Source organism: Callorhinchus milii, unplaced genomic scaffold (genome assembly GCF_018977255.1).
Source record: "Callorhinchus milii isolate IMCB2004 unplaced genomic scaffold, IMCB_Cmil_1.0 Scaffold45, whole genome shotgun sequence".
In the NCBI taxonomy this organism is placed as follows: Eukaryota; Metazoa; Chordata; class Chondrichthyes; order Chimaeriformes; family Callorhinchidae; genus Callorhinchus; species Callorhinchus milii.
The window spans coordinates 356,679-384,556 of record NW_024704786.1 but is presented as its reverse complement, the minus strand read 5'-3'; the positions used below and the strand labels follow the sequence as shown (position 1 = coordinate 384,556).

The window sequence follows — 27,878 nt, the reverse complement described above, 5'->3', positions numbered from 1 at the left end:
GCCCCAAAATCGCCACCTTGTCTCGTCCGACTCGTAAAACATTCCCCGATGGCCGCGTGGCGGTGCCCAGCCTTGGCTTCTCCTGCCCTGGGGGCCGGCTGTCTCGTGCCCCTGTTGTTGGCGATGGTGACGACAACTGTTTGGGCGGCGGAAGGAACCGAGGCAGGAGATCCCTCGGACTCCAGGAACTCATCGTGTCGAGGCTCCTTCGAGTGCAACAGGGGGATCATCCTCCCCATATGGTACCCCCAGAACCCATCCTTTGGGGACAAAGTCGCCCGGGCCATTGTCTACTTTGTTGCCCTCTTGTACTTGTTCCTGGGCGTCTCGATCATCGCTGACCGTTTCATGGCTTCCATAGAAGTCATCACCTCGCAGGAGAAGGAGATCACCATCACCAAACCCAACGGCGAGACCACAGTGGCCACCGTCAGGATCTGGAACGAGACCGTCTCCAACCTGACCCTCATGGCCCTGGGCTCCTCGGCCCCCGAGATCCTGCTGTCGGTCATCGAGGTGGTGGGGCACGGCTTCAAGGCGGGGCAGCTGGGCCCCGGCACCATCGTGGGCAGCGCGGCCTTCAACATGTTCGTGATCATCGCTGTCTGCGTCTACATCATCCCTGACGGGGAGGTGCGGAGGATCAAGCACCTGCGGGTGTTCTTCGTTACTGCCTCGTGGAGCATTTTCGCCTACATCTGGCTCTACCTGATCCTGGCCGTGTTCTCTCCTGGGGTGGTCAAGGTCTGGGAAGGGTTGTCCACCCTCATGTTCTTCCCGGTCTGCGTGGTCTTCGCCTGGATCGCCGACAAGCGGCTGTTCTTCTACAAGTACTACGTTTACCGCAGATACCGGGTGGACAGCAGGAGCGGGGTCATCTTGGGCACCGAGGGAGAGCTGCCCAAAGGGATCGAGATGGACGGGAAAGCCACCCAAGATCAAGAGGACCACGTTCTTGCCGATGGGACCGTGGTCAGCCTTGAAGGCAAGGACCTGGACGAGAGCCGCAAGGAAGCCATCCAGATCCTCAAGGACCTCAAGCAGAAATATCCCAACCGGGAACTGGAGCAGCTGGTGGAAATGGCCAATTACTGCGCCCTCCTTCACCAGCAGAAGAGCCGGGCCTTTTACCGCATCCAGGCCACACGCATGATGATCGGGGCGGGCAACATCCTGCGGAAACACGCTTGCGATCACGCCAAGAAGACCAACCCGCTGGAGGTCAAGCTCGACCCGACCCAGGAGCTGACCAGCAAGATCTACTTCGAGCCGTGCTCATACCAGTGCGTGGAGAACTGCGGGTTTGTGTCCCTCACCGTGGTCTGCAAGGGCGGGGAGCAGAACAGCACGTTCTACGTGGACTTCAGGACAGAAGACGGCTCTGCCAACGGCGGCTCGGACTACGAGTACAGCGAGGGGACCCTCATCTTCAAGCCGGGGGAAACCAGCAAAGAAATCAAGGTAGGCATCATCGATGACGACATCTTCGAGGAGGACGAGCATTTCTTCGTGCGACTGGGCAACCTCCGGATTGGCGACGCGGAAGGAATGTTCGACTCGGAGACCACGACCTACCCCAAAGGCCAACTGGTTCCCCCTCAAGTGGCCACGGTGACCATCTTAGACGACGACCACGCTGGGATCTTCACCTTCGATGAGAAGATCGTCCGGGTCAGCGAGAGCATCGGGGTGATGGAGGCCAAGGTACTGAGGACCTCGGGGGCCAGAGGCACCGTCATCGTCCCCTACAGGACCGTCGACGGAACGGCGAAGGGAGAGGGCGTGGACTATGAGGATGGCCACGGAGAGCTCGAGTTTCTCAACGACGAGACGGTGTAAGTACAAAATCCCGTCCCGAGAGGGAACTCGGCAGATCCTTACAAAGGAAAAATGTGCGGGGCTATGGGGTGAGAAAAACCGGGGGAGTGGGGACTAGTTGGTTGCTCTCTCAAAGAGCTGTCACAGACCCGATGGGCTGAATGGCCTCCTTCTGTGCCATAAGGTCCTACACCTAAGGGGAAGGGGGGGTCCGATCAAGAGATTGGGAAGGATTTTAACTTCCTGCAGTGATTATTATTTGGCCGATGTCGGAGGTTGGAAAATCCGCCTCCTCCTCGGTTATCGGAAGTCAGAGCCGACTTTATAAGGAATCGGTGGTTAACCGCAGGTCAGTGAACATAGGAGCAGGAGGAGGCCATTCAGCCCCTCGAGCCTGTTCCGCCATTCTATTAGATGACGAGTCATTGACCGGAGGGCACCAGTTTGAGATACTTCGCCCACGAGCCAATGGGGACGTACTTTCTTTTCGCGAGCGGTGTAGTTTTAAGACGCGGAATAGGATTTGTACCCTGTGAGGTGTTTTGGGATCTCCTCCTGACGTGGGAACCCGCACCGTTTGGCCGTCGAGAGAGAGGGAGGGAGAGAGGGAGGGAGAGAGGGGTGAGAGAGAGAGAGAGAGAGAGAGAGAGAGCGCTGGCTGGCCAGGATTTTATCAAACGCGAGGATTAATATTATTTATTGTGGTCCGGACACAAGTTTTGTGACTGTATCTCATACCAGAAATAAGCCCTCGTCCCCGTCTTGTCGGGGAAGCGTCCGACTGCTCGATCTGCGCCCAGTAACGTCCCACAAACAAACACTCGTAGACGGGGCGACCAAATTATTATTATTATTATTATTATTATCATCTCGTGATGGTTGGGTGAGACCCGGGATTTCTCACAAAGGCCGGTGTTTGCCTTCAGAGGGCAAACCACGAGGACTATGAGATAGTTGGTCTCCTTCCTACCTCCGTAAACCCCCCCAACCCCCCCCCCACCCCACCATCGCTGGTCAAGGCCTTCAGCCCCTCTGCCCCCACCCTCCGGAACTCCGTCCCTCCATCTCGTCCCCTCCCTCGCCTCCTTCGAGGCCCATCTCAAGGCCCTCCTCTTCGACCGACCGCTCCTTCGGTCACCCTCCTACCTCCCCACCCTCCCTCCCCGCCCTCGAAGCCCCTCCTGATCCCGACCCCCAGCTCGGGGGCCAAACCCCCCCCCGACCGTCCAGCCATCTTGGGGACGCCCCCTCCCCGGCGTGAAAGGCGACGTGTAACATGTCGTCGTTGTTTGGAACGGAGTTTGTTGGGGCCTTATTTGGTGATTTAATCACCGCTGTGGATCGGCGTCGTTGCTGTGACCCAAACCGATGCCGTGAGATGACAGTGTGTGGACCCGTTCGCCGGAGATTTAACAGCAGAAAATTTATTGGAAAATAACGGAAGTGCAGGTGTTTGCGGCGCAGAACAGGTGTTAATGTTCAGTGTTGTCCTTCAGATTGTTGCGAACCTTCCAACTCGAGTCATCAAAACTCGCAGTAAAATGTCTGTGTCTCTCGGTGGGTATCGCACTCACCTCCCAACCGTGAGGAGACCCCGAGGCAAGTTTCCTTACTCCACACACACACACACACTCACACACACTCACACACACACTCACACACACTCACACAGACACTCACACACACACACACTCACTCACACACAGACACATACTCACAGACACACTCACACAGACACACACTCACACACACTCACACACACTCTCACACACACACTCACACACACTCACACACACTCACACACACACTCACACTCACACAGACACACACTCACACACACTCACACAGACACACACACACACACACACTCACACACACTCACACACACACTCACTCACACACAGACTCACACACACACACACACACACTCACACACACACACACTCACACAGACACACACACTCACACACACACACTCACTCACACACTCACACACACACACACTCACACACACACACTCACACACACACTCACACAGACACACACACACTCACACAGACACACACACACACACTCACACACACTCACACACACACACACACTCACACAGACACACACACTCACACAGACACACACACACACTCACACACACACTCACACACACACACACACACACACACACACTCACACACATCACACACACACACACTCACACACACACACTCACACAGACACACACACACTCACACACACACACTCACACAGACACACACACACTCACACAGACACACACACACACTCACACAGACACACACACACACACTCACACAGACACACACACACTCACACAGACACACACTCACACAGACACACACACACTCACACACACACACTCACACAGACACACACACACTCACACAGACACACACTCACACAGACACACTCACACAGACACACACACACTCACACAGACACACACACACTCACACACACACACACTCACACAGACACACCCACACACAGACACACACACACCCACACACACACCCCCCCACGCGCCTGTGTCCCCGGCAGTCAGTCGCTTGTCAGGCGATTGGGGGATCACTTTTCGGGGGTAATAATCCCTTCAAAACAATAACCATTCGGTGGCTCCGACCCCCCCCCCCCTCCCCGGCTGTTTGTGTGGACGTCGCCGGGCGCGGTCGGCTGCCGCGTTTCACCCCCAAAACACACAGTCACTACACTATACCGCGTGTCCTGCGAAGCGCTTTGAGACGCCGCAGAGCCGTGAACGAGGCGCCGTTTCAAATGCAGAGGATTATTATTATTATTATTATTGCTTTATCGTTTATTATTATTATGAATCGTCGCCGCAAACGAAGCGGAGAACGAATCAGCCTCTTCCCCCGGGAGGAGCCGGAGACCTTTTCCGGGAGAGGTTTCAGTCGGTTCCCCGGGTCCTGTGTACAGCTCTAACCTCTGCAGAGGATTAGACGGTTGTGGTTGAAGAGCCTCTCTCACTGTGTGTGCCTCGAGCAACAGAATCCCACTCCGTAGGGACTCGGCATCGTTCCCACTCGGAACCACACGGCCTTCACCGTCAACAGCGGGGAAATCAGTCCCAGGGCTGCGGAGCCCGGGCCGGAGGGGGCTCTGACACCAGGAATAACACGGATTGTGTGCCCAGGGTTTATATCGGAATAATAATAATCCCGGAGTTTGATATAGCGCCTTATATCAGCTTCCTCCCCCCCCCCCACCACACACCCCCACCCACCAACCCGCCACCACCCCCCACCACCCGGCACCACCCGCCACCACCCCCCCACCACCCGCCACCACCCGCCACCACCACCCCACCACCCGCCACCACCCGCCACCACCACCCGCCACCACCCACCACCACCCACCACCACCCCCCCACCACCCCGCCACCACCCGCCACCACGACCCCCACCACCCCCCACCACCCCACCCCCCTACCACCCGCCACCACCACTCCCCCACCACCCACCACCACCCCGCCCCCCCCCCACCCCCCCCACCCCGCCACCCCCCACCACCCCGCCACCACCCCGCCACCACCCCGCCACCCGCCACCCGCCACCACCCCGCCAACCCACATCCCCCACACCCCACCACCCCGCCACCACCCCCCGCCACCCTGCCCCACCCCACCCCGCCACCACTCCGCCACCAGGCTTCCACCCCCTCCTGAGCCTGACCCCCAGCGTAGTGACTGTGCGTGGGGTTTTGTTTTTCCCGCGGGCGAAGCGCAGCAGCCGATCGCGCCCAGCGACGTCCCCACAAACAGCCGTGGGTTGAGGGGTCATTACCCCCGGACAGGGAGCCCCCAATCGATCGACGGACAAGCGGGTTCCTACTGACTGCTGGGAAACACAGGCGTGTGCGTGTGGGTGTGTGTGTCTGTGTGTGAGTGTCTGTGTGTGTCTGTGTGTGTGTATTCCAAGTCCCTGACATGTGGGGCTTAAACCCACAACCTTATGACTCAGAGACGAGCGAGAGAGGGAGAGGGAGAGAGAGATGGAGAGAGAGAGGGAGAGAGAGGAGGGAGAGGGGAGAGAGAGGGAGAGAGAGAGAGGAGGAGGGAGGGAGAGGGAGAGAGAGAGGAGAGAGAGAGAGAGAGAGATGGAGAGAGGAGAGAGGAGAGAGGAGAGAGAGATGGAGAGAGAGAGGGAGAGAGGGGGAGAGATGGAGAGAGAGAGGGAGAGAGAGGGAGAGGGGGAGGGAGAGAGAGAGGGAGAGAGAGAGAGGGAGAGGACCAGTGACACTCAATTACATTACACTCCCCCACATCGATCATTGCCGGCAGTAGGTCGGAGGAGAGGGATGGAGTCACGGGATAATTTACTGATAGTCCGTCCGCGCTCCCACTTAATTATACCACAGCTCCAACTGCTGCAGTCAACTGCTCTGTTGCACTGAATAATATAATGATAGTAACACAACAATCTCACCTTCAAAGCCCCCCCCGTGGCCTCGCTCCCCTCTCCATAACTCTGTGACCTGCTGAACCCCCAACCAACCCGCCCGCTCCCTTCGCTCAGCGCTGCTCCAGCCTCCTCCGCGCCCCCCGCGCCCCCCGCGCCCCCCGCACCCCGCCCGGCCCGGCCCGGCCCTCCATCCGCAGCCTCCAGCGTTTTAATTCATCCTTTTTTTTTTGTTGTCATCACTTTTTTTAGTCTCCCTGTGGCTCAGGGGTTAGACCCCTCCCCTCGCACCCCACAGCCCCTGTAGCTCAGGGGTTAGACCCCTCCCCTCGCACCCCACAGCCCCTGTGGCTCAGGGGTTAGACCCCTCCCCTCGCACCCCACAGCCCCTGTAGCTCAGGGGTTAGACCCCTCGCCTCGCACCCCACAGCCCCTGTAGCTCAGGGGTTAGACCCCTCCCCTCGCACCCCACAGTCCCTGTAGCTCAGGGTTAGACCCCTCGCCCCCCACCCCACAGCCCCTGTAGCTCAGGGTTAGACCCCTCCCCTCGCACCCCACAGCCCTGTAGCTCAGGGTTAGACCCCTCCTCACACCCCACCAGCCCCTGTAGCTCAGGGGTAGACCCTCCCCTCGCACCCCACAGCCCCTGTAGCTCAGGGGTTAGACCCCTCGCTTCCCCAAGTGGGGAATCGAACCCCAAGTGGGTTCAATTCCCGGGCGGGTCAGGTCAGGGCGAAATCTTAGGCAAGTTTCCTTACTCCCCGCCCCCCCCACACACACACACACACACCCCCCACACACACACCCCACACACACACACACACACACCCCGACACACACCCACGCGCCCGTGTCCCCGGCAGTCAGTAGGAACCCACTTGTCAGGCGATTGGGGGATCACTTTCTGGGGGTAATAATCCCTTCAAAACAATAATAATCGGTGGCTTCAACCCCACGGCTGTTTGTGGGGGACGTCGTTGGGCGCGATCGGCTGCCGCGATTCGCCCACAAAACACACAGTCACTACACTTTACAGCGTGTCCCGTGAAGCGCTTTGAGACGTCTCGAAGACGTGATCGGGCGCCGGGCCAATTGGCTCCTCACTCGCTGTCAAACCCCCCCTCCCGACCTCTCCCACCTGCTCCCTTACCCCCCAACCCACCACCCTCCGCTCCCGCTCGCCTGACTCCGATCCCCTTTTTGTCCCTCGTACCCCCCCCCACTCCACCATCAGCCACTACGCCCTGAAACTCTCTCCCTCTCTCACCCTCCCTCCCTCCCTCCCTCCCTCCACCCCTTCAAAGCCCATCTCAAGACCCTCCTCTTCGACCAACCGCGCCTTCGGTCACCCTCGGCTGCCGCGTTTTGCCCAGAAAGCACACAGTCACTACACTTTACCGTACATCCCGCGAAGCACTTTTGACACGTCTCAGCGACACGATAAGGCGTTGGGTCCAACTGCCAGAATTATTAATAATATGATCATATTTTGAACGAAGGCAGCAGTTTTGGTCCATTTGATTTATCCCCCACAACACCCACCCCACGGGGTGGAGGAGGAGGGGGGGGGGGGGGAGAGAAGAACAAATTAAATTAATAATAATAATAATAATAATAATCCTTGCATTTGATACAGCGCCTGATCACGTCATCTTCGAGACGCCTCGAATATACCTTCGGAACGAGTTGCCTGTTTAAAGGAGAGAGAGAGAACGAGACAGAGAGAGGGAGAGGGAGAGAGAGAGAGAGAGCGCACATGCCATCTCAGACGCGGGGAAATTTCCTGGTGTAGGTGGCGAACATATGCAGAGATCTCTCCTGATGCGCAAGGGGACGGGTTTCCGCGCTTGTCAGACACCCGGCTGACAAAAGAAAAAGTTACCTGCACACCCCCGCTCTCATTACGAGCACTAATGGTTCGCGTTCACCTCTGGCCCCCGAGTCTGTCAGCCAGAGCGCTCTCTACGACAGCCACGTTTATTGTCGAGAGAGCTCTTGCTCGGCTCTCCCATTAACCCTCATTATAACACTCCCGGCTACGACACTCGAATGCTTTGCGGAGGGTGAGATAATGAACGCTGAGAGGAAAGAACTTATAATATTTATAAAGCTGTGGTCGCCAGCGTTATAATAACCCCACGAAGCACATCAGCGATTGCTCCATAGCTCACGGCAACAGGAATTTTTTTTGAGGGGGGAGTGGGGCGGTGTGTTGGGGCCCGGCCGGGTGTCTGGCACACGCGGGAACCCGTCACCGTGACCGGTCGGGTGTCTGACCCACACGGGAACCCGTCACCGTGACCGGTCGGGTGTCTGACACACACGGGAACCCGTCACCGTGACCGGTCGGGTGTCTGACACACACGGAAACCCGTCACCGTGACCGGTCGGGTGTCTGACACACACGGAAACCCGTCACTGTGGCTAAAGAGTCTCCGAACCCGACTGAGAATTCCCCACATCCCCTCCACACCCGGGAACCCCAGAGAGAGAGTGTCGGGATGGGATGCGCTCTCTCTCTCTCTCTCTCTCTCTCTGGAGGGACGACCCCTGATTACCTAATTCCGGAGTGTATTAGGCGCAGGTTGGGTGAGAGCCGAGGCTCGGGGTGGGCGGGCGGGGGAGGGGAGCCCAGAGTGTGCATTGGGGGTATCTGCACACCGCTCGGCCATTGAGAGAGAGAGAGAGAGAGAGAGAGAGCGCTGTCTGGCCAGGCTTTCCCGCTGCTTGTCCAGCTCGGACCCCCCTCCCCGTTAGTTAGTTAGTTAGTTAGTTAGTTGGTTGGTTAGGGCTTTGGCTGTGGGGTTAACGGGTTGAGGGGTCGGATTCTCTGCCCCCAATGAACTGGATTCAGAAGCTTATTTTCCTGGCCGCTGCGGAGAGAATTTGCAACAGATACTTAAAACCGCTCGAGTCTGACAAAGGGGTTTTGCAGTGGCAGTTCTCTCTCTCTCGAGACGGATTTTTTGGAGCTCCTTCAGCGGTTATTTCGCGAGTTTCTGGTTCTTTAACGATTACGGCTAATTATTTTCCTGCCGTTGGGGGAGGGTTTGGCAGTAGTTCTACTGGAGAGTCCCGACTGGAACAAACGAGGAAAGTAATTACCGCAAACGCTCTCGATCCTGGCGGCCTGATAAAAGTAATAATTAGCAATGAATAACAACCCCGGGGTTTGACCCGGCGCCTGATCGCGTCGTCGAGACGTCTCAAGAGGGGCTTCGTACTGGAAAGTGTAGTGACCGTGGCTTCCGTGGCCGAGAGGCAGCAGCCCATTGCTTCGCAGGACGCGCTGGACGGGGGCTGATCTGCGTGGGCGCCGGGTTCGCTCGTCCCGGACGCAAATCGGCTGCCTCTTTCGAACCCCGAAACACACAGTCACCCCTCACTCTCCGGGGCAAACGCACCCCCCCCCCCCCCCCCCCGGGAAGCGCTTTCGGACCGTGTTACCCGCAGGGTTCGGAGAGAAAAAAAAATATTAGCGCCGTTAGCCCAACGGTTGAAGGATTATTGTGGCCGTCGGAGGTAAAGTGGGTCCGTGGACACAAAGGGGGACTGTGAAGCTGCCCCTCTCTCTCTCTCTCTCTCACACCCACACACACTCACGCGCCCACACACACTCACGCGCACACACACACGCATGCACTCACACGCACATGCCCACACTCACGCGCACGCACTCACACTCACACACACGCACACTCACGCGCGCGCACACGAGTGCGTCCATGCACTCACACCCGCACGCTCGCACACTCACACACACAGACACACACCCTCACACACACACATACGCACGTACACACACACGCCCTCGCACGCGCACACGCGCACACGTACACACGCGCGCGCCGGCGGCAGCTCCAGGTGCTGACACCGAGCAGATGGGGTTGTGTGGGACGCGGAGGTTCGCAGACACATGGCTGCACCTGACAGAAGGTTTCGCAGCTCAAACCTCCCACTCGCTCCGACCCAACTGTTCATTTCACCAGAAAAGCCACTGTGCCCATAAAACCTCCGGCCCTGAGACTGAGCTTTGACCCTAATAATAATAATAATAATAAAATAAAATAATATAATAACAATAATATAATAATAAAATATAATAATACAATAATAGTAATATAATATAATATAATAATATAATAATACTGATATAATATTAATGTAATAATATAATAATACTAATGTAATATTAATCTAATAATATAATAATGTAATATTAATATAATAGTATAATATATTAATAATATAATTACAATAATATGTTAATCGTAATGAAATATAATAATATAATAATAAAATCAATAATCCTTGCATTAGATACAGCGCCTGATCACGTCTTCGAGACGCCTCAAAGCGCTTCACAGGATACGCTGTGGAGTGTAGTATTTTATGTGAGCGCACGTGTGTAGTGACTGTGTGTTTGCACAGTGCAGTGACCGTGTGTTGTGTGGGTGAAACCCATCAGTCAGGTTAGCGCCCAGCGACGTCCCACTGGACAGGGAAACTCGTCTCCGCACGAGTTAAACCGTCTTGAAAGGGTTTAGGTCTGAGCCACACTTTGCGGGTTCCATTAGAGAAGGTAACGGCCGGCAGTTGTGGGATGATGTCAGATTTCCCCCGAGGGGAGCAGTTAATGGAACGACTCTCTCTCTCTCTCTCTCTCTCTCTCTGTCTGTCTCTCACACTTGAACAGTATCCTCTGTGAGATGGGGAGACGGTGGAGCGGGGCGAGGGCTGGGGGGGTGACGGGGGACCTGGCGAGGGCTGGGGGGGTGACGGGGCGACAGGGCGAGGGCTGGGGGGGTGACGGGGGACGGGCGATGGCTGGGGGGGGGACGGGGCGACAGGGCGAGGGCTGGGGGGTGACAGGGGGACGGGCGAGGGCTGGGCGGGTGACGGGGGGACGGGGTGAGGGCTGGGGGGGGTGACGGGGGGACGGGGCGAGGGCTGGGGGGGTGACGGGAGGACGGGGCGAGGGCTGGGGGGGTGACGGGCGAGGGCTGGGGGGGTGACGGGAGGATGGGGCGAGGGCTGGGGGGGGTGACGGGGGGACGGGGTTCGGATGGGTTAGTCAGTCGGCCGAGGGAGATGGAGGAGGTTCCATTGCTCTGTGCTCTGTGCTCTGTGTGAGGACTGTTCCTGTAACTCTGTTTAATGTCCAAAGATTTTGTTAATAGTGTCGGAGGAAAACTATTAATAATTGCATTTGGTACAGTGCCTTATCAGGTCATGAGGATGTCTCCCCCAACTGCTTCACAAGATTATTCCCATAGCTCAGGGGTTAGACCCCCCCCTCGCACCCCACAGCCCCTGTAGCTCAGGGGTTAGACCCCCCCCTCGCACCCCACAGCCCCTGTAGCTCAGGGGTTAGACCCCCCCCCACCCCACAGCCCCTGTAGCTCAGGGGTTAGACCCCTCGCCCCCCCACCCCACAGCCCCTGTAGCTCAGGGGTTAGACCCCTCGCCCCCCACCCCACAGCAATTGGCTGCCGTGTTTCGCCCGCAAAACACACAGTCACTACACTTCACGGTAAAATCCTGGGACCTGAGAGACGGCCGGTGTCAAACACTCGGGGGGGTGGGGGGTGGGGGGGGGTTAATCGTAAGATATTGTGGTGTTTGGGGGCATTTTAATTCGAGGACCGGGGTCGGGGGCAGTGGGAGGCGGCAGTGGTTTCAAGGCAGTGCCGGAGGCGTGAAGGTGAGAGGAGAGAGAGAGAAGATGGCGAAGGTGGAGAAGGTCCGGGGGTGGGTGAGGGGAAGAGGCGTTTCTTTTTTTGCTGGAAGCAATCCAGCTCTCTCTCTCTCTCTCTCTCACTCTCACTCTCTCACTCTCACTCTCGCTCTCTCACTCTCTCGCTCTCTCTCTCTCTCACTCTCGCTCACTCTCTCGCTCACTCTCTCGCTCGCTCTCTCGCTCTCTCTCTCGCTCGCTCTCTCTCGCTCTCTCGCTCTCTCTCTCGCTCGCTCTCGCTGCTGCTTTGTGTCAGGCTGCTTGAATTAGTTATGACTGGAAGGTGAGTTCATCACTCTGACACGATTAGCTTTGTGCGGAGGCAGAGAGAGAGAGAGAGAGAGAGAGAGAGAGAGAGACTGTTGGCTGGAGAGTTGGGTGCCTGAGCTTTGGCTTAAAGCGTGACAATCGGCTGCCCACAGAACGCACAGTCACTACACTTTACCGCGCGTCCCGTGAAGCGCTTTGAGACGTCTCGACGACTTGATAAGGCACCGGGTCAAACGCCGGGATTATTATTATTATTATTATTATTATTATTATTATTATGTAATAACCACTGATGCCCTTTTGTGGTGTGAAAGTGCTGTTTGTTTTCGCGAATGGCATTCTTTAAAGCTTTTTTTATTCCAGTTTTCCCGCACTCCGGCGCTCCGCGTCCTCCCAAACAACAATGTCACTCCCACACAGCCTTGAGCTGTTTTGTCTTGAAGGCTTTCAGCTGTAATCTCTCTCTCTCCCTCTCTTCCTCTCTCCCTCTCTCTCTCTCTCTCTCTCTCTCCCTCTCTCTCTCTCTCTCTCTCACACCGTCTGCCGCCCTCAGGGTAAAATAAAATGATTCGGTCGCTTCAATCCGCGGCTGTTTGTGGGGGACGCCGCCGGGCGCGATCGGCTGCCGCGCTTCGCCCACAGAACGCACGGTCACTACACTGCACAGTGTGTCCTGGGACGCGCTTTATCCTGAGAAGGCGTTGGGTCAAATGCAACGATTATTATCACTATTGTTTAGGTATTATTATTAACGATAGTTGTGGTGAGAGCGGTGGGGAGTGGGGACTAGTTGGCAGCTCTTCCAAAGAGCCGGCGCGGGCTCGATGGGCTGAATGGCCTCCTCCCTGTCCCTGTGCTGTCCGGTTCCGTGTCTCCCCCTAACCGCAACGGTTCCAAGCCACGGATGATAACCCGCGGCGTCTGACGGCGAGAGAATAACACAGCGGTCAGTGAGCACCAGCGACATCGACCCCCCACCCCCCCCCACAAGCAGAGTGTTATCCTGGGGGTGTTCAGGAGTGTGGGGCGGTGGGTGGGGGTGGGGGTGGGGGGGGGGGGGGTTGTCAGCCATGAAACAGGGAGAGAGAGAGAGAGAGAGAGAGAGAGAGGGAAAGCCCAACCGACACGAATATGATGTAAAGCGCTTCCGGACCGAATGAATGTTGTGAGTGTTGATGCAGTTCCAATGTAATTCTGTTCCTTTTAAGGGAATGGAAGCTGCTGCTGCTGATGTGTGTGCGCCTGTGTGCGTGTGCGTGTGCGCGTGTGTGTGTGTGTGCATGTGCGTGTGTGTGTGTGTGCGGTTGTGAGGACGGTTTGAACCCTCCTGTCGCTGCTTTGGCCCTGAATTAAGAGAGGAATCGGAACTGTGTCTCCTCGCGCCTCGTGTCTTTACCCCCCCCCCGCGTCCCCCCCCCGCCCCCCCCGCGTCCCCCCCCCGCGCCCCCCCCGCGCTCGCTGCACTGTGCGGTGCGACCCGTGAAGCGTTTGAGACGTGATCGGGCGCCGCACTAAAGGCAAGGATTATTATTATTATTATTATTATTATCGTTATCGTTTGATTATTGTTATTACCTATTCCCGCAAAGTATTTATTTGTCGCAAGAAACGTGAAGAATAATTATCGTTGTCCTCACACCTGACACAGCGCCCGATCATTTCGGAAGGACGTCTCCCACAGAACGTGCTGTCGAGTGTAGTGACTGTAATACGGCCATCTGCGCCTACTCCCCCCCCCCCCCCCCCCACACACACACACACACCCACGCGCCTGTGTTCCCGGCAGTCAGTAAGAACCCTCTCGTCAGTCGATTGGGGGATCACTTTCTGGGGGTAATAACCCCCTTGAATAAATAAATAATAATAACAATTCGGTCGCTCGACCCACGGCTGTTTGCGGGGACGTCGCCGGGCGCGATCGGCTGCCGCGCTTCGCCCGCAGAACACACAGTCACTACACTCGACGGCGTGTCCCGTGAAGCGCTTTGAGGCGTCTCGAAGGCGCGATCAGGCGCCGGGGTTGTCATTATATTATTATCTCTGGGAAGTGATCTGCCAGTCGGGGCGAGGCGGGGTGGGGGGTGGGGGGTGGGGGGGTGCTGTGTGGCGGAGGACGGAGTTCCAGAGGGTGGTGAGCGGAGCGTGGGTGGGTGGTGGGTTGGGTGGGTGGGGGGGGTGGTGGGGCGGAGAGAGAGGGAGCGAACCATTCGACACAGACTCCTGGCGAAACCATCTCTAGGGGAGAGATACAGAGAGAGAGGGAGAGGGGGAGAGAGAGAGAGGGAGAGGGAGAGAGAGAGAGAAACTCGTCTTATTTTCTCCGAGTGACGTCTTAACGACGTGTAAAATCCTCCGTTTCAGGAGCCTATTCTCCGAGTCGAGAGCAGCCGCAGACGCAGCTCCGGTGGGGAGGTACACGGCTATATTTGGTGTGTGTTTTCCGTGCGGCTTAATCACAGCCGACAGCAGTAATTTGCTGAGGTTCGGGCTATGTCCTGTTTTAATGCTTGTTCCTCGCTCTGTGCCACCCACTGACTCCCTCCTTCCCTCCTCCCTCCCTCCCTCCCTCCCTCCCTCTCTCCCTCCCTCCCTCCCTCCCTCCCTCCTCCCTCCCTCCCTCCCTCCTTCCCTCCCTCCCTCCTCCCTCCCTCCCTCTCCCCCTCCCTCCCTCCCTCCCTCTCTCCCTCCCTCCTTCCCTCCCTCCCTCCCTCCCTCCCTCTCTCCCTCCCTCCCTCCCTCCCTCCCTCCCTCCCTCCCTCCTTCCCTCCCTCCCTCCCTCCCTCCCTCCTCTCCCTCCTCCCTCCTCCCTCTCTCCTCCCTCCTTCCCTCCCTCCTCCCTCCCTCCCTCTCTCCCTCCCTCCCTCCCTCCTCCCTCTCTCCCTCCCTCCACTGCCGCAAAATGGATCCCCTCCTCTTTAAGTCGTTTGACATTTGCGCAAACGGGCATCAAACCTACGTCCTACCCCCAACCCCCAACCCCCCCCCCCCACCCTCACCTCTCTCTCTCTCCCTCGACCCTCAGTTGCTCCGAGGGGTTTGCTACCCGGGTTTGGCGTTGGTGGTGTTGCGTTCGCCCGAAATACGCAGTCGCTACACTCGAAGGTGTGGTCCGCGAAGCACTTTGGGGCGTCCGGAAGGCGCGACAAGGCGCTGGGTCAGCTGCGAGGGGGGGGTATTGTTTCATACCCCCCGTCTCTCCAACCCGCTCTCCATCCACTGCCTCCGGCCACCTGCTTGACCCTCATCCCCTCCCCCCCCCCCCCCCCGCCCCGTGGCCGGACTTTCAGCCGCTACGCCCCGAAACCCTGGAACTCCCTCCCGCAATCCCTCCGCCTTGCCCACCCCCCCTCGCGCGCGCTCTCTCTCTCTCTCTCTCTCTCTCTCCCCCCATTCTCTTCCAAATAAATTCCACAATAATTCGGTCGCTGGGCGGCGCAATCGGCTGCCGGGTTTCGCCCACGGAACACGCAGTCACCACCACACCTGACGGTGTATCCTGCGAAGCGCTTTGAGACGTCTCAAAAGCAAGAATATATATATATATACATATATAGTCACGCAGTGTATTGCGAGGTGACCAAAACGTCGTGAAAACAGCCCCTATTATCCAATATCGAACACACAAAAATATCGTCAAGTCTTCTGAGAATGATTAGACATTGTAATGGTATCATGACTTTTTGATCGCCCTATAAATAAATACATATATATATATATACACACACACAGATATATCTATACACATGTCCTCCTGCGTTAACCGATGTTTTTCGTGTGTGTGTTACGGACATGTTGTTGCCATCGTGTAATTATTTCACTGACGTCAAGATAATTGCGGAGGCAAGAATTGATGTCTTTTTTTCTTTTATTTTTTTTCCTCTACTACACAAATGTTTCCTTTGCTTAAAAGCCCGGAATAGATTTCAATATCCAGAGCCCACAGTCAAACCACCTGTTTACACGTCCATTCCTGCCTTTGGAGAGAGAGAGAGAGACAGAGACAGAGAGAGAGAGAGAGACAGAGAGAGAGAGAGACAGAGAGAGAGAGCTTGCAATGTAATGGTTGCTTCCTGAAGCTGCTCTCTGTATTTTTGGGGGGTCAGCCCTCTGACCTCCCCACACCCCCACCCCACCCCAAAAATACTACGACTTGCCCCCCCCCATCATGCAGGGTCTTGATACCGATCCAGTGGTGATAGGGAGCCCGTGGGGCCTGGTGAGGGCTGGGGTGATGGGGGGAACAGGGTTTAGTGGGGGTGATAGGGCGCTAGTGGGGTCTGGCGAGGGCTGGGGTGACGAGGGGGTGGGGGGGAGGAGGGGGGGAACGGGGCGGGGGACGGGGTTTAGTGCGTGTGATGGGGAGCCAGTGGAGCCTGGCGAGAAGTGGTGTGATGTGAGATGTCTTGACGACGTGATGAAAACGCCCCCCGGGGAATAAATCCGTGAGACTGATGTAAACCGTAAACAAGCGGATGGTTGGTGGCCTCTCGGTGTTCACCACGTGAGAGGCGAAGAGGACGGAGGATTGTGTATTCAGTGTGACCCGAAGGCGGGTGGGGTGGGGGTGGGTGGGGTGGGTGGTGGGGGGGTGTGGGAGATGTTTCGGTGATGTACATCTCCACCAGCCTCAGGACGTGTCTCACTTCCACCACACGCTGAGTGCACAAGGTGTCACTTCCCCAGTTGCACGTGTCGTTGCTGGCCAAGGTTTCCTGGAACCACTTACCCAACCACCTGCTCCCTCGACCCCCATCCCCTCCCCCTCGCCTCACCTCCCAGCTCCACCTCCTGGTCCCCACTTTCAACCAACATTATCAACCTCTCCTTATCCCCCGGCACTGCCCCCACCTCCCCCTAAAAACAGCTGCCCTCACCCCCATCTTCACAAAACCTCCCCTGGACTCCAACCCTCCCCTCCAGCTGTCGCCCCCATCTCCAACCTCCTGTTCCTCTCCAAGGCCGAATTGGATGGGTCTCGGCGTTCTTTCGCCAGCAATGTTCTTGTGTGATCTTGTGTGGAGTCCTGTAGCTCAGGGGTTAGAGCCGCCTCGCAAGCGAGAGACCTGGGTTCGATTCCCGGCAGGTCAGGGCGAAACCTTGGGAAAGTTTTCCTGACTTCCACACACACACACACACACACAGATAATAATCCCTCAGGAAAAATAACAATAATAAATTGGTCACTTCAGTCTGTTTGTGGGGACGCTGCTGTGCGCAATTGGCTGCCGCGTTTCGCCCACAAACTCACAGAGTCACTTTACTGCGTATCCAGTGAAGCGCTTTGGGACGTCGAGAAGACGTGAAAACGCGTTGTAGCAAATGCCAGGATTACTAAGGATTATTATTATTATTATTCTCTCTCTCTCTCTCTCTCTGCAGGAAATATATCCGGGTGAATATAGTTGACGACGAAGAGTATGAAAAGCAGGAGAATTTCTACATCGTTCTGGAGAAACCGAAGTGGTTGAAACGTGGAATTTCAGGTTTGTGAAAGTCCTCAAAATATAACTCGACGCAGCCGACAAGTATTGTAATGTAAAGGCATTTTAGTTACCCCGCCTGGACAGCTAGCTCGACACTGGAACACCCACGCAGCACAGTTTACACCTCGCCTTTCACCTCGGGAGGACATACACGTTCGCTGGACAGTCAGGGGTTTGGCCCCGAGCTGCGGGTTGGGATCAGGAGGGCGAGGAGAAAGGGAGGGTGGGGGGGTAAGGAGGGTGACCGAAGGAGCGGTTGGTCAAAGAGGAGGGTCTTGAGACGGGCCTTGAGGGAAGGAGGGAGGGAGGGGGCGAGCCAGGTGGACGGACTGCGGGAATGGAGTGCCAGAGGGCAGGGTCAGAGAGGCTGAAGGCCTGACCGGCGATGGTGTGGTGGGCTGTCGAGGCCCGGGGGGCGGGGGTGGGGGAGGTGAAGCAGGCCGGAGCCCGCTGAGCGGAGAGGTTGGTCGGTTGAGGGAACGCCCAAGCCCTGTGAGACAGCAGGAGAGACCAGCAGTGTTAGAGGGACGAGCCATCAGCCACACTCAGACAAGCAAAGACCTCTTCAGGCTGAAGAACATAAGAATTTCCTGGGAAAAGAGGTCCAAGGTCACACCCAGTTCACCTTCCATCGCTTGACACCTCGTGTGCACAAACTGTATACTGTCGGCCCCTCACCCCAGACATTACTTCCTGATAGAAATCTGTCTCATCTGTTCTGGAAAGAATCCAGACTTTCTGCTTCCACTGTCCGTCCGTCCGTCCGTCCGTCCGTCTCTGTCTGTCTGTCTGTCTGTCTGTCTGTCTGTCTGTCTGTCTGTCTGTCTGTCTGTCTGTCTGTCTGTCTGTCTGTCTGTCTGTCTGTCTGTCTGTCTGTCTGTCTGTCTGTCTGTCTGTCTGTCTGTCTGTCTGTCTGTCTGTCTGTCTGTCTGTCTGTCTGTCTGTCTGTCTGTCTGTCTGTCTGTCTGCGACTGTCTCCCTAGGCAGCCTGTTCTTGCGAGAAGACGTCCGTGATTCTAAAGGGGATTGAACCAGTAAACCCCAGAACAATATTCTCGAACGGACCGAGACAGTAGAACAAGAGGATGAGGGCTTAGACTTGCAAAGGGGGCAAAGGGGGCAATTTCCAGGACAGACCCCTGAGGGTAACTAACAGGTGGAACAAGGTTAACAAGGAAGTAGGGGGTTGAGGCCAGGAGATCAGTTAAGAAGCAGCTGGATGCTGTGATGGGGGTGTGGGGGTGGGGAGTTGGGTGGCTGTTGTGGAGGGAAGAGATCAGATGGGGCGAAGTGAAGGTCTTGCGACCAGAACATCAACACAGGACATTTATGTGTTGCCTTTCACATCGGGAGGACGTCCCCAAGTCCGCTGAACAGTCAGGGGTTTGGACCCGAGCTGGGGGTTGGGATCAGGAGGGGGTCGGAGGGTGACCGAAGGTGCAGTTGGTCGAAGAGGATGGTCTTGAGATGGGTCTTGAAGGAGGCGAGGGAGGAAGGGAGGGAAGGGGCCGAGCGAGGCGGAGGGAATGTGGGATGGAGTTCCAGAGGGTTGGTGGGGGCAGAGAGGCTGATGATGGTGGGCCAGGCCGGGCGGGGGGGGGTGCAGCAGGCAGAAGGGGAGGGCAGGTTGGTAGGGGGTCAGCAGATCACAGAGGTAGGGAGTGGGGAGAGAGGCCATGGGGGGCTTTGAAGGTGAGGAACAGGATTTTGAACTGTATCCTCGGGGGGATGGGGAGCCAGTGGAGCCGGGCGAGGGTGTGGGGGGGCGATGGGGTCAGACCAAGAGTACTCTCACTTCTCCTCTGTTTTTCTCCCTCTGCAGCTCTCTTGCTGGTTGACGGTAAGGTGTCGGTTTATATTATTCAGACTATTTAATCTGTTAAACCGTGGAGTCTCTCCCTGTAGCTCAGGGGTTAGACCCCTCCCCTCGCACCCCACAGCCCCTGTGGCTCAGGGGTTAGACCCCTCCCCTCGCACCCCACAGCCCCTATAGCTCAGGGGTTAGACCCCTCCCCTCGCACCCCACAGCCCCTGTAGCTCAGGGGTTAGACCCCTCCCCTCGCACCCCACAGCCCCTGTAGCTCAGTGGTTAGACCCCTCCCCTCGCACCCCACAGCCCCTGTAGCTCAGGGGTTAGACCCCTCGCCCCGCACCCCACAGCCCCTGTAGCTCAGGGGTTAGACCCCTCGCCTCGCACCCCACAGCCCCTGTAGCTCAGGGGTTAGACCCCTCGCCTCGCAAGCCAGAGGACCCGGGTTCAATTCCCGGGCGGGTCAGGTCAGGGGGAAACCTTAGGCGAGTTTCCTTACTCCGCGCCCCCCCAACACCCCCACACCACAGACACACACACACGCGCCCGTGTCCCCGGCAGTCAGTCGCTTGTCAGGCGATTGGGGGATCACTTTCCGGGGGTAATAATCCCCTCAAAACAATAGACGACTCAAAGACGTGATGAGGCGCCGTAAGGCTCCGTGACCCCATCACCCCCCCCAGCCCTCGCCCGACTCCACTGGCGCCCCATCACACAGAGGATACAGTGTTCAGGATTCTGGTCCCTCACCTTATTCTCGCGATAGACCTGATCCCCTCCTCCTCTGCCTCCAAACTCCTTCCGAACCATTGTGCTCTCCATCTCTCCCTCTCTGTGTCGGCCTCTCTCTCTCTCTCTCTCTCTCGCTCTCCAGACCAGACCACATACTCAGCCTTGTATGACACAACAACAACAACACCACCGCCACCTGACATTCACGCGTCAGGAGGATGTCCCAAGTTTTCTGGACAGTCAGAGATTTGGACCTGAGCTGGGGATTGGAACAGGAGGGCGGGGAGGGTTGGGTTGGGGGGGTAGGAGGGCGACCGAGGGCGCTGTTGATCGAAGAGGAGGGTCTTGAGAGAGACGGGACTTGAAGGAAGGGACGGAGGGAGGGAGGGAGGGGGCGAGGAGGGCGGAGGCACTGCGGGATGGAGTTCCAGAGGGTGGGAGCGGAGAGGTTGAAGGCCCGACCTCCAATGGTGTGGCGGGCGAGGCGGGGGGGGGCGGTGGGGAGCGTGGAATAGGCCAGAGCCCGCAGAGCGGAGGGAGCGGGAGGGTTGGTATGGACCCAGGAGAGAGAGAGAGGGAGAGAGAGAGAGAGAGAGAGAGAGAGAGAAACAATCTATTTTCTAGACATTTAACTTTGGGAACATTGGAAATGAGAGGCTGAGGAGGAGAGAGAGAGAGAGAGAGAGACGGTTCTGTCAGAGAACGAGATCTCACCCAATGAGATAAATGGGGCACCTGCTGCGCCGTTAAATTTCTATAGTTAGAAATAGTTATTTTCCTCACAGGATGGGGCCGTCCAATGTGACCATTACCTGTTTTTCCTAAGTCGCTTTTCTTTTATGTTAAACTCTATACAACCCCCTCCCCCCCCATCCCCACCCCCCACCCCCACCACACACTCTCTCGATATATCCCTCAGCGTAGGAGTCCCCCTGTAGCTCAGGGGTTAGACCCCTCTTCGCCTCGCACCCCACAGCCCCTGTAGCTCAGGGGTCAGACCCCTCGCCTCGCACCCCACAGCTCCTGTAGCTCAGGGGTTAGACCCCTCGCCTCGCACCCCACAGCCCCTGTAGCTCAGGGGTTAGACCCCTCGACTCGCAAGCCAGAGAGAGGACCCGGGTTTGTGGGGATGTCGCTGGGCGCGATTGGCTGCCGCGTTTGTCCCCCAAAACACACAGTCACTACACTTTACATTATATCCCGTGAAGCGCTTTGAGACGCCTCAAAGACGTGATCAGGCGCCGGGTCAAACGCCGGGATTATTATTATTATTATTATTATTATTATTATTCTCCTGACACGGGTGTCTTCTCCTACCAAGTCCTACACGCCACAAACTTTGAAGTGATTTGAGAGGTGCTTACGGGATTTAATAATAATAGCAATCCCGGCGTTTGACCCGGCGCCTCGTCACGTCGTTGAGACGTCTCAAAGCGCTCCGCGGGATACACTGTAAAGCGTAGTGACTGTGTAACTTGAGGCTGAAATGCACATTTGCACATTATCATGCAAAAAGCAGTCCCGAGATTTCCGTCTGCCTCCGGCGCTGTATCAGATGCAAAGGTTATTGTAAAGTGGTTATTAACCTTTCGGCTGTGCGTTGCGTCTTACTGTGCACAAATACTGTCTGTGTATTGCCGCGTCCCTGGGTCTGACTGTAATTGCTGTGAAGTGCTCCGAAAGGTTTGTACATCATAACACGCCGCTAAAAAAACAATAATAATAATAATAATAATAAATTGGTCACTCAATCCACGACTGTCTGTGGGGGACGTCGCTGGGCGCAAGTGGCAGCTGCGTTTCGCCCGCAAAACACACAGTCACTACGCTGTACAGGGTATCCTGTGAAGCGCTTTTGAGACGTCACGAAGACGTGATGAGGCGCCGGGTCGAACCAAGCATTATTATTATTATTATTATTATTAAAACTGCTGGTTCTAAAGTCTACTCCCCCATTCCTATTTCCTGATGAGAATATTTTCATTGCTCAACGGGTTGGAAGTCTGATCATTGTTTAGGAAAATCCGATTCATTGCCTAACGACCCCGAACGACACACAAGTGCCTTCGCAGTATATCTTGTGAAGTGCTTCAAGATGTCTTCCCTGCGCGAAAGGCTCTCTATCAAACGCACGTGTTGTCACAGTTATACATTCCTCTCAGCGTAATCTCAAACCACAAGGGGTCGGGTTTGACGTCACTGACTTGGCTTCCAACAGACACTTCTGGCGACGCCATTTTTATTGGACTGTGGCTGATCTGTACCTCAACTCCCAATTACAACACGTGGCGTTTACACGGAGCCTTTCACGTACGGGGAGGACGTCCCCAAGTTTGCTGGACAGTCAGGGGTTTGGACCCGAGCTGGGGGTCGGGATCAGGAGCGGGTGGAGGGCGGGCGGGGAGGGTGGGGGTAGGAGGTAAGAGGGTGACCGAAGGCGCTGTTGGTCGAAGAGAAGGGTCTTGAGACGGGTTTTGAAAGAGGCGAGGGAGGGAGGGAGGGGAAGGAGGGAGGAGAGAGCGAGGGAGGGAGGAGGGGAAGGAGGGAGGAGGGAGCGAGGGAGGGAGGGAGGTGAAGGGATTGTGGGATGGAGTTCCAGAGGGTTGGGGGCAGAGAGGCTGCCGATGGTGGGACGGGACGGGACAAGTAGAGCAGGTCGAAGCCTGTTAAGCTCTCCGCCGCCGACTGCTGTGGTGATTGACTCGCGTGTGGGGAGAGGGGTGGGGGGGGGGCGGGGGGGGCGTTGGTGGGGGAGAGACGGGTTGGGTGTGAGTGGCCGGGCTGTGGCTTACGGTGTCCGTCTGCCTGTTTCCGGCCGAGCAGATGGAGCCGACAATAACCTGACGAAGGATGCGAGCCGCATCGCCGAGATGGGGAAGCCCGTTCTGGGAGAGCATTCCAAACTCGAGGTCATCATTGAGGAGTCCTACGAATTCAAGGTACGTCCCCTCTCGCGGCCCCATTCACCAGCACCGAACGCACAGTCACTACGCTTGGCGGTGCTTCCCGCCGGGCGCTTTGAGGACCTCGCGACGACGTGAATAAGGCGCCGGGTCTAACGGGAGGATTATGTCTGGGTGTTGTGTGAGTGTGTGTGTGTGTGTGTGTGTGCGAGTGCGTGTGTATGTGGGTGAGTGTGTGCGAGTGAGAGTGTGTGTGTGTGTGAGTATGGGTGTGTCTGTGAGTATGTGCGGGGGGGAGAGTGCGTGTGTATGTGGGTGAGTGTGTGCGAGTGAGAGTGTGAGCGTGTGTGTGTGAGCGTGTGTGAGTGTGTGTGTGTGAGTGTGTGTGTGAGTGTGAGCGTGTGTGAGTGTGAGCGTGTGTGAGTGTGTGAGCGTGAGTGTGAGTGTGTGTGTGTGTGCGTGTGTGTGTGTGAGTGTGTGAGTGTGAGTGTGTGTGAGTGTGTGAGTGTGAGTGTGTGTGAGTGTGAGCGTGTGTGAGTGTGTGTGTGAGCGTGTGTGAGTCTATGTGTGAGTGTGTGTGAGTGTGTGTGTGTGTGTGTGTGTGTGAGTGTGTGTGTGTGTGTGTGAGTGTGAGTGTGTGTGTGTGTGTGTGAGTGTGTGTGTGTGTGTGTGTGAGTGTGTGTGTGAGTGTGTGTGGGGGCAGTGAGTGAGTGAGTGAGTGAGTGAGTGAGTGAGTGAGTGAGTGAGTGAGTGAGTGAGTGAGTGAGTGAGTGAGTGAGTGAGTGAGTGAGTGAGTGAGTGAGTGAGTGAGTGAGTGAGTGAGTGAGTGAGTGAGTGAGTGAGTGAGTGAGTGAGTGAGTGAGTGAGTGAGTGAGTGAGTGAGTGAGTGAGTGTGTGTGAGTGTATGAGCGTGTGTGTGAGTGTGAGTGTGTGTGTGAGTGTGAGTGTGAGTGGGGGCAGTGAGTGAGTGAGTGAGTGAGTGAGTGAGTGAGTGAGTGAGTGGAGTGACCTGTTTCTGATCGGCAGAGTACGGTGGACAAACTGGTGAAGAAGACCAACCTGGCGCTGGTGATCGGGACTCACTCGTGGTGGGAGCAGTTCACGGCTGCGGTCACCGTCAGTGCCGGTGAGGTCCCTTTCCCCCCACGTCCGTCAGTGTCCGTGTCGCGGGTCAGGAGCCCACCGTCACGGGGCTGCGAATCTGGGACCCTCTCCCTCGATCCCGCCCTCGTCTCCCTCCCTCCCTCCCTCCCTCCCTCGATCCCGCCCTCGTCTCCCTCCCTCCCTCCTTCCCTCCTTCGCCTCCTTCAAGAACCCTCCTCTTCAACCGACCGAGCCTCGCCCCCCCCCCACCCCACCTTCCCCTCCACCGCCCCGCGCCCCCTTTCTTATCCCAAACCCCCCCACCCCCACCCCCCAGCTCGGCTCCAGACCCCCGACCGTCCAGCGAACGTCCTCCCGATGTGAAAGTGTCACGTGTTATTGTCGTTGTTTCTCCCTCCCTCCCTCCCTCTCCACCCTCCCTCCCTCTCCTCCCTCCCTCTACTCCCTCCCTCTTTCTCCTCCCTCCCTCTCCTCCCTCCCTCCCTCCACTCACTCCCTCCCTCTCCTCCCTCTCTCCCTCTCCTCCCTCCCTCTCCTCCCTCCCAGGCAACGATGACGATGAGGACGAGGCCCACGAGGAGAGGCTGCCCTCTTGCTTCGACTACGTCATGCACTTCCTGACGGTGTTCTGGAAGGTCCTCTTCGCCGTGGTGCCCCCCACGGAGTACTGGCATGGCTGGGCCTGCTTCTGCGTCTGCATCCTCGTGATCGGGATCCTCACGGCTTTCATCGGGGACCTGGCCTCGCACTTCGGCTGCACCGTCGGCCTGAAGGACACAGTGACCGCTGTGGTCTTCGTGGCTCTCGGCACCTCAGTCCCGGGTGAGCAACTCCTCGAGGCCTCGCCGGCTCCTTCCAGCTCCCAGGGCCCGTCTCCCCCCCCCACCCCCTCCCCACCCCCACCCCCCCACCGCACCAGGCTCCGCGACCCCATCACCGTCCGCCATCCTCGCCCCCGACTCCGCTGTCTCCCCATCGCACAGAGGATGCAGCTCCAGATCCAGATCCTCCACCTTCAAAGCCCCCACCCCATGGCCTCGCTCCCCACCCCACCCCACCCCCCCACTCCCTACCTCCGCAGCCTCCTAACCCTCTACCCACCCGCCCGCTCCCTCCGCTCCAGTCGCTGCGCCCTGAAACTCTCGTCACTCTCTCCCCTCGATCCCTCCGCCGCACCCCCTCCCTCCCCACCTTCAAATCCCACACAAAGACCCTTCTTTTTGATTGTGCTTACGGTCACACCCCGTCCCCCTCTCCCTTCCCGCTACCCCCCCCCCCCCCCGCCACCCCGCCCGGCTTGGGGTCAGACCCGCCACTGTCGAGCTCTCTGGGGAACGCCGTGTAAATGCCACCCGCTGTTTGAAGGCTGATTTATTGTTGTTGTTGTTGTTGTTGTTGTTGGCCTCTGGAATTGGAACCGTCGTTGAGTTGGGCGGAAAGTGACCCAAAGATTGGTTCAAAGGTTAAGCCCTATTGCGGAGAGATCTGCTGCCACCTGGTGGCGTCTGCTGTGAGGTGCTGCACATTCCCCCCCCCCCCCCCACCTCACCACCCCCTCCCCACACAGGGGGTCCCGTCAGCCTCATGTTTCCCGCCGCCACACCCCCCGCACACGCACACGCACACGCAGGGCATTGACCAACAATGAAGGAGGAATGATGGTAATTGTGGTTGAAAAGTACAGTGGTTTAATTGTAATCGGTAACAAGTGTTTAACTGTATTTAGACGTCCAGAGGATCAGTGTGTGAGTGTGCGCGTGTGTGAGTGAGTGTGTGTGAGGGGGCGGGGGGGGGGGATGAATGTGTGTGAGTGCTTGTAAGTGTGCGTGTGAGTGTGTGTGAATGTGTGTGAGTGCGTGTGCGAGTGAGTGTGTGAGTGTGCGCGTGTGTGAGCGAGTGTGTGTGAGGGGGGGGGCTGTGTGAATGTGTGTGAGTGCTTGTAAGTGTGCATGTGAGTGTGTGTGAATGTGTGTGAGTGCGTGTGAGTGCGTGTGCGAGTGAGTGCGTGTGAGTGTGTGTGTGAATGTGTGTGAGTGCGTGCGTGTGCGAGTGAGTGCGTGTGAGTGTGTGTGTGAATGTGTGTGAGTGCGTGTAAGTGCGTGTATGAGTGAGTGCATGTGAGAGGGGCTGTGTGTGAATGTGTGTGAGTGCGTGCGTGTGAGTGCGTGTGCGAGTGAGTGCGTGTGAGTGCGTGTGTGAGTGACTGCGGGGGGGGCTGGGGGGGGGGTAATAATCCCTTCGAACAAATAAATGAACATATATATCTATAAATAAATTGATGGCTTCAACCCACGGCTGATTGTGGGGGCCGTCGGGGGGCGCGGTCGGCCGCCGGGTCGGCCGCCGGGGATTATTATTCCTATTACGACGACGATGATGACCGTCACCGTTGTTGTGATACCTCCCAGATACCTTCGCCAGTAAGGTGGCGGCTCAGCACGACCAGTACGCGGACGCCTCGATCGGCAACGTGACGGGCAGCAACGCTGTCAACGTGTTCCTGGGCATCGGGGTGGCCTGGTCGGTGGCAGCCGTCTACTGGGCCGTGCAGGGCAAGGAGTTCAAGGTGGAGCCCGGCTCGCTGGCCTTCTCCGTCACCCTCTTCACCATCTTCGCTTTCATCAGCGTCAGCGTCCTCCTGTACCGGCGGAGGCCTCACATAGGCGGAGAGCTTGGCGGGCCGCGGTGCTACAAAATCCTGACCAGCGTCTTCTTGTTCAGCCTTTGGTTGCTGTACGTCCTCTTCTCGGCCCTGGAAACCTACTGCCAGATAAAGGGTTTCTGAGGCTCAGGGGTCCCGTACGTTACGTCAGGCCAGGCCAGGCCAGGCCAGGCCAGGCCAGGCCAAGGGCAGACTCTCTCTCTCTCTCTCTCTCTCTCACCCCCAACCGCCGAAGACACTTAACAGTGAGACACATTCCAATCTCGGAGGACAGGCTCCCAGACTTTGTCTTGTCCTCTTTTATCGGCAAAAAAAAACGCGCGCGCGCGCACACAATGAGATGCTGGCGGAGTTGTCCTTTGAGCTACCTGGCCTCGGTGGGGTGGTGGTGGTGGTGGTGGGGGGGGAATGGGGGAGGGGGTCCTGCTGTCGACTTTGTGACGATCTTCGCGAAGCCAACATTTGCTTTCGTTTTTTTGTTTTCTTTTTGAACTTCCGACGGATTCAGACTCTTTTCGGTCGGTTGGTCGGTCGATGCCCCCCGGCTTGACGTACCCGCTGGGTCACGGACACCAAGGAAGAGAGAGCCATTGTAAAGATATCTCAACCATGTTTCAGTGAATGTTTTCCCCAGACGCCTTGGAACGGTTCGCTTGAGTTTCACCGGACTCGCTCCGGACCCCTCTTTTGTCAAGTCGCTACGACTCATCTCACTAAATAAGCACAATGTTCCTGCAGGTGTACGTTTCTCTCAGATCTAGGAGGAGGTAATAATAATAATAATTATTATCATTGTTATTATTATTATTAAGGTAAATCATGCCAAGCGGCAGTCAGTTGACGTGGGCAAGTTTCATACGTGTTATCATGGAGGTGTGTGTCTGTCTTATTAAAGATGTTTAAAGGTG

The 27,878-nt window shown here is 57.0% G+C and overlaps 1 protein-coding gene across 3 annotated transcripts; it reads left to right on the top strand.

Moving 5' to 3' along the window:
- On the top strand, positions 1-27,878 carry LOC103173250 (sodium/calcium exchanger 3-like). Of its 3 annotated transcripts, none has more exons than XM_042345405.1 (7): positions 1-1,835; positions 17,656-17,759; positions 19,582-19,599; positions 23,125-23,240; positions 24,231-24,330; positions 24,855-25,130; positions 26,717-27,878. In XM_042345405.1, exons 1-7 carry the CDS (start codon positions 49-51, stop codon positions 27,091-27,093), a joined length of 2,778 nt encoding a protein of 925 aa, XP_042201339.1. In that variant the 5' UTR covers positions 1-48; the 3' UTR covers positions 27,094-27,878. The 3 variants fall into 3 exon arrangements, with proteins under 3 accessions (XP_042201339.1, XP_042201340.1, XP_042201341.1); XM_042345407.1 differs by lacking the exon at positions 1-1,835 and adding an exon at positions 16,666-16,777; XM_042345406.1 differs by lacking the exon at positions 19,582-19,599.